Source organism: Xyrauchen texanus, chromosome 49 (assembly GCF_025860055.1).
Source record: "Xyrauchen texanus isolate HMW12.3.18 chromosome 49, RBS_HiC_50CHRs, whole genome shotgun sequence".
Lineage (NCBI taxonomy): Eukaryota > Metazoa > Chordata > Actinopteri > Cypriniformes > Catostomidae > Xyrauchen > Xyrauchen texanus.
The window spans coordinates 1743200-1753988 of record NC_068324.1 but is presented as its reverse complement, the minus strand read 5'-3'; the positions used below and the strand labels follow the sequence as shown (position 1 = coordinate 1753988).

The 10789-nt window shown below is 39.7% G+C and overlaps 2 protein-coding genes across 2 annotated transcripts in view; one reads left to right on the top strand and one right to left on the bottom strand.

The window, feature by feature from the left end:
• LOC127640121 (protein MON2 homolog) overlaps positions 1–10789 on the top strand; it is a 286480-nt gene that overhangs the window by 53612 nt on the left and 222079 nt on the right. The gene's annotated exons all lie outside the window — the stretch shown is intronic.
• The window catches only part of LOC127640136 (arg8-vasotocin receptor-like), a 5481-nt gene continuing 3615 nt past the window's right edge, over positions 8924–10789 (bottom strand). Inside the window, exon 2 of the mRNA XM_052122546.1 lies at positions 8924–9217. Coding sequence (XP_051978506.1) covers positions 8928–9217 — 290 coding nt within the window. The 3' untranslated portion in view covers positions 8924–8927. The remainder of the gene's footprint in view (positions 9218–10789) is intronic.

The window sequence follows — 10789 nt, the reverse complement described above, 5'->3', positions numbered from 1 at the left end:
GTACGGCAAACGGGAAGGAAATTTAGGAATCATTTTCATCACGGTTCAAATAGAGTTCAACTTTTGTTTGACAACAAATGAACCCTGTCTCATCTCCTGAACTGATCTAAGAACAGCTTTTCCATAGGGTTTGTGATTCTTTAGGTGAAAATGTACAGAACACAGTTGGCCTCCTGGCTTTTAAAGGGGACCTATTATGCAAAATTCACTTTTACGGGGCGTTTGTACATAAATGTGAGTCTGCAGTGTGTGTACACAACCACCCCGCAGTGTTAAAAGTCTTTCTTATATTTCTATTCATCAAAAACAGTGTGTCAAAATGAACAATTTTCTTTTCTGCTCTAAAGTGATGTAAGGTTAGAACAGGCCACACCCACGACTGGTGACGGACTCCGCCCTATTATCATAGCTCCTCCCCTGAGTGATGTACACACAGTGTGCTGGAGCAGATACAGTGAATAATAATGTCTCATAAGTGTCTGTTGTTGCTGTAAAAGTGAATATAAGAGTCTTCATGAACTCCCGGCATCAGAGCCACTGAAGACGCAGAGGACAAGTTTTGTTTTTGAAGGAAATGTGCCCCAAAACATACAAAAATGTCTCAATGTTTGTGCAAATAATTTGACACCGCACTGCTTTATGAATGAGTGTCAATATAAATCAGGATTTTCAAAAACTGTGATTCTCAAACATGGATCAGAACCAACTGTTCGTGTTCCAGCTTTATATCCTGAAGGTGTAAGTATCACACTTTATATTTTTGAATGTTTACAAGTCGTCTTTCCGAGTGTGCTTGTTAGCTGATTCCACGGCTAATGCAGCTAAAGTTAGCATTGTCTCTGATTGTATCCACGGAGACCAGATATACATATATATATATATTCATACATACATGCCTGAACTCCGGTATTTACGCTGTCAGTCAGATTGATTCTGATTTGTTGTTGCTGTAGTAACCGAAGCACGAGCTGTAAAGGCACAGCCCTCTTCCAGAAAGGGGGCGGAGAGCAGCAGCTCATTTGCATTTAAAGAGACACACACGAAATCAGCGTGTTTTTGATTCCACTCAAAAAGAGGCATTTATAGCATGGTATAATAAATTATCCGTGGGGTATTTTGAGCTGAAACTTCACAGACACATTCTGGGGACACCCGAGACTTATTACATCTTGTAAAAAGGGGCATAATAGGTCTCCGTTAAATGCAAACAAACTCCTAGTTTTATACACAACACAACAGGCGAGTGAGTTTTACATTTTTTAAGGAAACATGAGAGGTGCTCTCATGTGCTTAACACGTTTATCAAGTTGAGAGTAAAATATAAATATAAATATTAAGTATCAATAATAACAGCTCAACTCAGTATCAACGTGCTGTCTTGTTGGCGGCTGCTATCCAGGACTCATGCGCTTCTGAACTTCTGATTGCTGAACTAAATAATATCATACGATTATTATATAACTGAAATTACTTTCTTCTTTGAATAGCATCAATGTAGTTAGCTACTTCTGTTTGTAGTTTGTAGTGTGACTAACACATTTTTTAAAAGAAAAGCTTGACTGTAGTTTATGAAATGCTTATCGCTTGGGAAGCCGCGGTTTCAAAGTAGCTAACCCAACACTGGCATGTTCTCTCGGCGTCTAACTCACGGTCATGTAGTAGTTGAGCTACAGACCACATGTACAGTACAAAACATATGGGAACAGATGAATTCAGCTGGACAGATCACATGGAAAGAGTCTGTACCATTGAATAAAACACACAATTAATCTCCATCATGTCAAGACTGGAATTCAGTATTCAAAATCCAGATGTGCACTTAAAGGGCTTTCTTTTGCTCTGGTGAGCCCGAGTAGTGATCGATGTACAACTTGCACAATTTTAATAGCACACACAAATGATAATAACTGTTCATGTGTTAAACTTGCTATAGTTTACTTCCACGTTGCTTCTTCATCAAATAGAAATGTCAAATTTAAATCAAGTCAATCACTGACACATCCGCACCACCTTGAGTAAGAAAAAGCATGTGTTATATGTATGTGGAGTGGTGGTGGTGTAGTGGGTTAAAGCACATAACTGGTAATCAGAAGGTCGCTGGTTCGATCCCCACAGCCACCACCATTGTGTCCTTGAGTAAGACACTTAACTCCAGGTTGCTCCGGGGGGGATTGTCCCTGTAATAAGTGCACTGTAAGTCACTTTGGATAAAAGCGTCTGCCAAATGTAAATGTCTGTAATCGCATGTGCAATACTGATAATTCACTGTTGTTGATAATTCATTGTAGCACAGAAAGTCAATGTGATATAGTATTTATTTGCATGACTATAGTGCTCATTTCTCTTGTAATAAACAAATAAATCCTGTGATAGTTCACTTATATAGTTGTGAAATAATCATAAAAATTGTATTTATGGAAGACAAACCTGCTCTCTAATAGCCATATACACTTTTGCCAAACTCTTATATATACATTATATATATATATATACACACAAAAAATATAATAAATGCCAATATTGCAAAAAATGTAATGACATTTTTTTTAAAAATTGCAAAACAAAAACAAAATTGCAAATAAATTGCACAAAAAAAAAAAATTCATAAATTTTTTTTGCAATATTGGCATTTATTTTATTATATATATATATATTTTGTTTTTTTTGTTGTTGTTGCAATTTTGGCATTTATTTTATTTTATTTTTTTTTATTTTAATTTTTATTATATATAATATATATTGTATTTGTTTTTAATTATTTATTATTTATTATTTATTTATTGTTGGGGGGCATTTATGGGTTTTTTGTTTTTTGTGTTACACTATTTCTAAGATATAGATTGAGGAATACTAAATTGTGGGTACAACTCAAAAACATGGATGAGGCACAGGGGGTGGAATGATGTCCCGGGTCTCCAAAGACTCGTGGTATGTGTTTAAGGGTTAATATAGCACAGTTCTGCTGTTGATCATATTTGGGGAATATTTTCCCCTCTTATTAATAGTCCGACCTTTTCAAAAGACGTTATTTTAATTACAGTGAGTCATGTGCAGTCTAAAAAATGATCTTGAACTTTACAAATTTGACAAATTGAATTTTGAGAAACTTTGGGAGGAAAAATGCTCAATCATGGAGATCCAAGTGAAGTTTTTAGGCCTCAAAAACACTCGGCTAACGCAAGTGCACTGTACGGCTATATTAAATACTTAATGTGTTACTGTGGCGGGAACAACCCTCAAGGGGGAGACAGTGTTACTGTTATTATTCTCATAGGTGTAGATTTAGGTAGGGATGTTAGGGACATGTCCAACCAACCTATGGTAATGTGCTGGTCTACGCTGGTTTAAGGTGGTCTCCCATTCTAAGCATCGAAAACCATCAAACCAGACCATCCTTAGACTGCTTTAAGCAGGTCTCAAGAATGAAAATATGCTAGTGTTTAATACTGAAACCTCTTCAGGAGTAAAACCAGACCTGAAGCTGATGTCCTCTCTTCCTCTGACAGATCATCGGTCATTTCACTGAGATGTGACCTAATCTCAGCTCTCTGTTTCATCTTCGGTCAACCGGATGGAGTTTACGGTCATTTCTCAGTTCGGGGAACACAGGATAGATCGTCACCGGACAAACACTGCCGGCTCTCTTCAGCTGGAACGAGTGGAGAGAAGATGACACGGACTCTCACATCTTACATCAGTCTGACACGTATCATTCAGCGACGATGAAAATGAGCATTTCGTCTAAGAGCATAAATCTAGAATAATACATCATTGATGTGTGCCATGCTTTTTATTCAGAGTAGGAGAAATGATCAAGAAAACACAATTCATCTAAACAACTGGAATTATGTGAAGTACGATCCAACACAATTTGTTCCTTTGTGCGTCTGGAATACATTAAACTCAAAGGACACCTTAGAGACACACACACACATGCACACACTCACACACACACACACACACACACACACACATAAACACACACTCACACACACACACACACAGGTTGTGTTTCCATGTTTTATGGGGACTTTCCATAGACATAATGGTTTTTATACTGTACAAACTTTATATTCTATCCCCTAAACCTAACCCTACCCCTAAACCTAACCCTCACAGAAAACTTTCTGCATTTTTACATTTTCAAAAAACATAATTTAGTATGATTTATAAGCTGTTTTCCTCATGGGGACCGACAAAATGTCCCCACAAGGTCAAAAATTTCGGGTTTTACTATCCTTATGGGGACATTTGGTCCCCACAAAGTGATAAATACACGCTCACATACACACACACACACACACACACACTCACACACACACACACACACTCACACACACACACACTCACACATAAACACACAGCAGCTGTCTTGTGTCTCGGTTCACACTTCGTATTAATTCAGTCCCGCACTTGTAAAGAGAAGGTTGGTTAGCGCAGGATAAAGGATGTGTGTGTGTGTCAGATAAACAGGAAACTCTCAAGCTATTATGGGATGTTTGGAAAGCACTTTAGTAGGCGATTTGCATTGTACAACTCATGAGCGCAGCAGTAGTGATGATTAATATGTCAGGCATTGAATTTTGTATCAGCACATTTTGTGATAAAGTCAAACACTGCCTGAAAATTCCTTTGAGAAGAAACACGATTATTAGTCCACTTCCTCTTAAACATGTACATGGTAACCACAGTTATTACTGGACGTTGCTAAGAAGCATCATTGTTTATATAACTAACCACTAACACTAAGTATTAAAGTTATTCAAAATGATTTGAGAAGTGTGGTAATAATGTGTATATGTGATAAACAGTACAAATGCATTGAACAGCTCGGCTGCTGAAAACACTTTTATGGCCACAGATCCAGAAGTAACGTTTCGTGAAGGTTTGATTTATTGGGTTTGGCACAAGGAGACATTCGTGAGCGCTGCAACATATTTAAAGTTGGCACAACACTGCTGAACATGTTGAACTCTCAATAATATTTACAGCAAACCTGAACAAACCAACAAGAGAAATATACATCATCTGATATTATAAAGAAAACTATTATCATTTCTTATAGTTCTGCATGCATTTACAATATCTCAATATATGTGCAAAAATAACATTAACACACCTGATAAATACACAAACCTGACAAAAGACAAACAGATACATGAAGTCCATTAAACATGATTTATTCCAGTGATTCTCAACTGAACAATCACAGACAGACAGACAGACAGAAAGATAGATAGATAGATAGATAGATAGATAGACAGACACACAGACAGACAGATAGATAGATAGATAGATAGACAGACACACAGACAGACAGACAGACAGAAAGATAGATAGATAGAGAGACACACAGACAGACAGACAGACAGAAAGATAGATAGATAGAGAGACAGAAAAAGAGAAAGAGAGACAGATTGACAGACAGACAATAGATAGATAGATAGATAGACAGACACACAGACAGACAGATAGATAGATAGATAGATAGACAGACACACAGACAGACAGACAGACAGAAAGATAGATAGATAGACAGACACACAGACAGACAGACAGACAGAAAGATAGATAGATAGAGAGACAGAAAAAGAGAAAGAGAGACAGATTGACAGACAGACAATAGATAGATAGATAGATAGACAGACACACAGACAGACAGACAGACAGATAGATAGATAGATAGACAGACACACAGACAGACAGACAGACAGACAGAAAGATAGATAGATAGACAGACAGACAGAAAGATAGATAGAGAGACAGAAAAAGAGAAAGAGAGACAGACTGACAGACAGACGATAGATAGATAGATAGATAGATAGATAGATAGATAGATAGATAGATAGATAGATAGATAGACAGAGAGACAGACAAGAAGAAAGACAGACAGACAGAAAGATAGATAGATAGATAGAGAGACAGAAAGATAGATAGATAGACAGAGAGACAGACAAAGAGAAAGACAGACAGAGAGACAGACTGACAGACAGACAGACAGACGATAGATAGATAGACAGACAGACAGACACACAGACAGACGATAGATAGATAGATAGATAGACAGACAGACAGACAGACAGACAGACAGACGATAGATATATAGATAGATAGATAGACAGACAGACAGACAGACAGACGATAGATAGATAGATAGAGAGACAGACAAGGAGAAAGACAGACAGAGAGACAGACTGACAGACAGACAGATAGATAGATAGACAGACAGAGAGACAGACAGATAGATAGATAGATAGATAGATAGATAGATAGATAGATAGATAGATAGATAGATAGATAGATAGATAGATAGATAGATAGATAGATAGATAGATAGATAGATAGAGAGACAGAAAAAGAGAAAGACAGACAGAGAGACAGACGACAGATAGATAGATAGATAGACAGACAGACAGACAGACAGACAGACAGACAGACGATAGATAGATAGATAGAGAGACAGACAAGGAGAAAGACAGACAGAGAGACAGACTGACAGACAGACAGATAGATAGATAGACAGACAGAGAGACAGACAGATAGATAGATAGATAGATAGATAGATAGATAGATAGATAGATAGATAGATAGATAGATAGATAGATAGATAGATAGATAGATAGATAGAGAGACAGAAAAAGAGAAAGACAGACAGAGAGACAGACGACAGATAGATAGATAGACACACAGACAGACAGACAGACAGATAGATAGATAGACAGACAGACAGAAAGACGAAAGATAGATAGATAGATAGATAGACAGACTGAGAGACAGATAGATAGATAGATAGATAGACAGACTGAGAGACAGATAGATAGATAGATAGATAGATAGACAGACTGAGAGACAGATAGATAGATAGATAGATAGATAGACAGACAAGGAGAAAGACAGATAGACAGACAGACAGACAGATAGATAGATAGACAGACAGAGAGACAGACAGACAGACAGATAGATAGACAGACAGAGAGACAGACAGACATATTGTTTTTATCGTCCGCTGCAGAAGTGTAGAAGGGTATGTTGGCCTTTTTTTATCCATTGTAAGGACAGACAATTCAATCGACTTTTCAACTCTTTTGGCGCGTGCTTCAGATTTGAACATCGATGTTAGTCAATGAGATGTTTCAGATGTTTGATTGCCGGTTGTGTGAAAACCGTAAGTCAGATCAGTTGGAAAAGTAACAGCACACTACATCAGAACAATCTGAAGGTCTGTGCCAAGTTTGGTGGATTTAGCTGGAAAGCTCTAGAAGGAGTTCTGTTCTATAATGTCGGTCTTTGTTTAGTCTTAAGTTTAGAACAGAATATTGTACAGTAACCAAATATTGAGCATAGTTAGAATAGATTTAATATAAACTTAAACACGTTGTATAGCTTTTTTGTTTTGTTGTTGTTGTTGTTGTCAAAGACTGTTCATCTATTAGACAGAAGACAACATGGACCGGTTGCGTGACAATGCATCATTGAAAATGTGAAAATGATCAAAACTATGTAAGATGAACCACATATTTATAACTGATTATGTTTACTTTTGTAACACACAGTTCTGGTACTGTGTTGGGGCGCCAACGGATGGCCAACGTAAAATCTGCGCCATGAAGAACAGCCAGTTGAGAATCACTGTAAAGGACAAACATAGTGATAATATGTGATAAAGCAGTCCGTTTACAATGTTCTTATTTAGTGCAACATTCATTGGTTTTTTTTGGGAAACATATAGGCCTATATTTCGGCCTGTGTGAATTCTACATGCATGGTATTGGCTTTGTCCCAGGCAGCAGGTGTCTGGTTTATTTTGGAATTAGAAAGCCGTAAAGTAAATCCAGCCTTGGGCTTAAGTAGACACTTATCACAGGAGATGCCCGATGGACCATTGTGCCTCGGTCCCTGAAGAGATTTACAGCTTTTTCCATGTTCCGTCTGTTTCCCCCAATGGACAGTCTATACTTAAAATGAAGGTTCTCCCAAAAACAAGTTTATTTACTTCTGCAGAACACCCCATGGCAGCCAAGACAGCAATGACATTACACGGAGTAGGAAGTCAACTGCTTCTCAGATGTTTCTCCTGAGAAAAAGACCCCCAAAATATCCAAACGTCTTCTTCAAAAGAGATCCCGAAATCTCAAACTGTGCTCCAAGTCGCCAAAACACCAAAGTCAGACGAGCAAATGATCTGAGCTATGCTACTCGCATTCATTTGTACTTGTGTCTATTTTAAATTCTCCAAAGGAAGTTTAGGAGAAATTCCCTCAATGAAAGTGAATGGGGATTTGGGGGATTTGGGGGATATTTGATCATCCATTGTGCGAAAACCGCGAGTCCGATCAATTAGCCAAATCACAACACGCTACGTACAGGAAATCTGAAGGTATGTGCCAAGTTTGGTGGATGTACCTTGAAAGCTCTTGGACGAGTTTAATATCTCGTTTAATAGTTTGGGTCTTTCTTTAGGGATTTGGAGAAAACCCTAATAAGCCTGTGGTATAGAGCAGTGTGTTGCTTTTGGGCATTTTCATGCCAACTAACAATTGCTCACAGCCAAGACAGATAATTAAATAGACTTATCAACTTTGAAACTTTTTTAGTAGATGATTTTTCGTATTTTGAACATTCCGCCAATGTAAGTCAATGGGGATTTTTAAGGTATTTTATCATCAGCTGTGCTTAAACCGTAAGTCGGATCAGTTAGAAAAGTGACAGCACACTACGCCAGGACAGTCTGAAGGTCTGTGCCAAGTTTGATGGATGTGGCTTGAAAGCTCTAGAAGGAGTTCCAGTCAATGTCCAAACAGCTCCCAGTTCCGGAACGATCCGTTTGAATAAAAACTCTTTAACCAGGCGTCCCAGATCATGCTACCGTGAGATAATTCTCCCCAAAGTGCCAAGCAATAAATTCTCATACCCATGGGCCGCCTGCATCACGTTTCCAGAGTCGACCTGTCGGATTTCAGGGAATGGTCAAACTCTTTCCAGTTGCCTGAGCTGCAGGTGGGGCTGCGATTGGTGATTTTAGTGAATAGGGTCTTTCTCTGTATACTGCTGTCCGAGACTTCTTTCCTGAAACTCTGGGGGAGGTTGTGACAGCAGGGAAAGCAGTGGGTGAAATCATGCAGGAGATGCCCACTAAAGATCATGTAAATCCACGGGTTACAGCAGCTGTTCAGACTGGCGAGGAGCGCCGACAGAGTGACGGCCGTATTCTCTGAATCTAGAGAGAGAGAGAGAGAGAGAGATACTTTATTATACAAATGCAACAGACAGAGAAAGGTGAATGCTTTGGTCAATCCAAGCACACGCTCTTGCGCCACATTGGAGGTAAAAACCCTCAGTTCTCAAGGGGCGATAGAGTTACCGAGAGTTATGTCTGTGCATTAAACTGGATTTTCATGCACCGTTCTATTTGAATAAAGATTTATATGATTAAAGATTCAGAAGAATCTCAAACTATTGGTCCAACATGACCAGGGCTGGACTAGGAAGAGAAATCGGCCCGAGATTTTACCTAGCAACTGGCCCAAAAGTTGAGCGGGGGTGTTCGCTGTCCATTTCTGCATATCGCGGCGCCGTTTTGTGGTCTGTTCTGCATAACGTGGCGGCTCATTTTAGCTTATTGCGGCCCATTCAGCATGTTTTGCGGCCGAACCACCAGCCCGCTCAGTTCATCCGATGGCCAGTCCACCCCTGAACGGCCCCAAAGTGCGTCGGCCCACCGGAAAAATTCCCGGTGTTCGCTGTCCTTTTCTGCATATCGTGGCACCATTTTGTGGTCCGTTCTGCATAACGCGGAGGCACATTTGAGCTTATTGCGGCCCATTAGGCCCGTTTCGCGGCCGACCCTCCAGCCCATTCGGTTCACCTGATGGCCAGTCCACCCCAGATCAGCCCCAAAGTGTGTCAGCCAACCTGGAAAATGCCCGGGTGTTCGTGGCCCTTTTTTGCATATAGCGCCGCTGTTTTGTGGTCCGTTCTGCATAACGCGGCGGCACATTTTAGCTTAACGCGGCCCATTCGGCACGTTTCGTGGCCGACCCACCGGCCCGCTCGGTTCTCCCGATGGCCAGTCTGCCCCTGATCGCCCCCAAAGTGCGTCGGCCCACCGGGAAAATGCCTGGGTTAAAGCAGTCCTTTTCTGCATATCGTGGCGCCGTTTTGTGGTCCGTTCTGCATAACGAGGCGGCTCATTTTAGCGGCCCGTTTCGCGGCCGACCCACCAACACACCAGTCCGCCCCTGATTGGCCCCAAAGTGCGTCAGCCCACCGGGAAAATGCCCGGTATGCCAGATTACCAGTCCAGCCCTGACCATGACAGTAGTAAAGACAAAAACTCACCATAGAAGAAGACAGTGTGTGTCTATCCACTAAAGCACCCATGAAGGCAATGCTGAGAATGCAACATGTTCATAATAGAGTTTTGTTTTTGTTTTTTTACCAATTTGGCACCAGGTATTGAACCTGCTGTGTTGCCAGATATTCATAAAAAACTGTTTATTAATCAGATGAAAAAGAGGATAAAATTAGACTAAATAAACATCCTATAACCACATGTGTAACTGTAATGAGAGTTACACACACGCAGCTGTTGTCCACTGACCGCTATTCTGGTCACACGAGTTTATTTCGGAAATGATCTTCATAATCCCATAATAACAGATTAATGTTCCATTATTAGAGCGCATTATTAATGTAGATATTGGTCTGTAGAATTTGCATAAAATATATATGGTGTTTAGAAGACTTAAGAGTCTCATGCTTATTACATGTAATGCTGACATGCATTAAT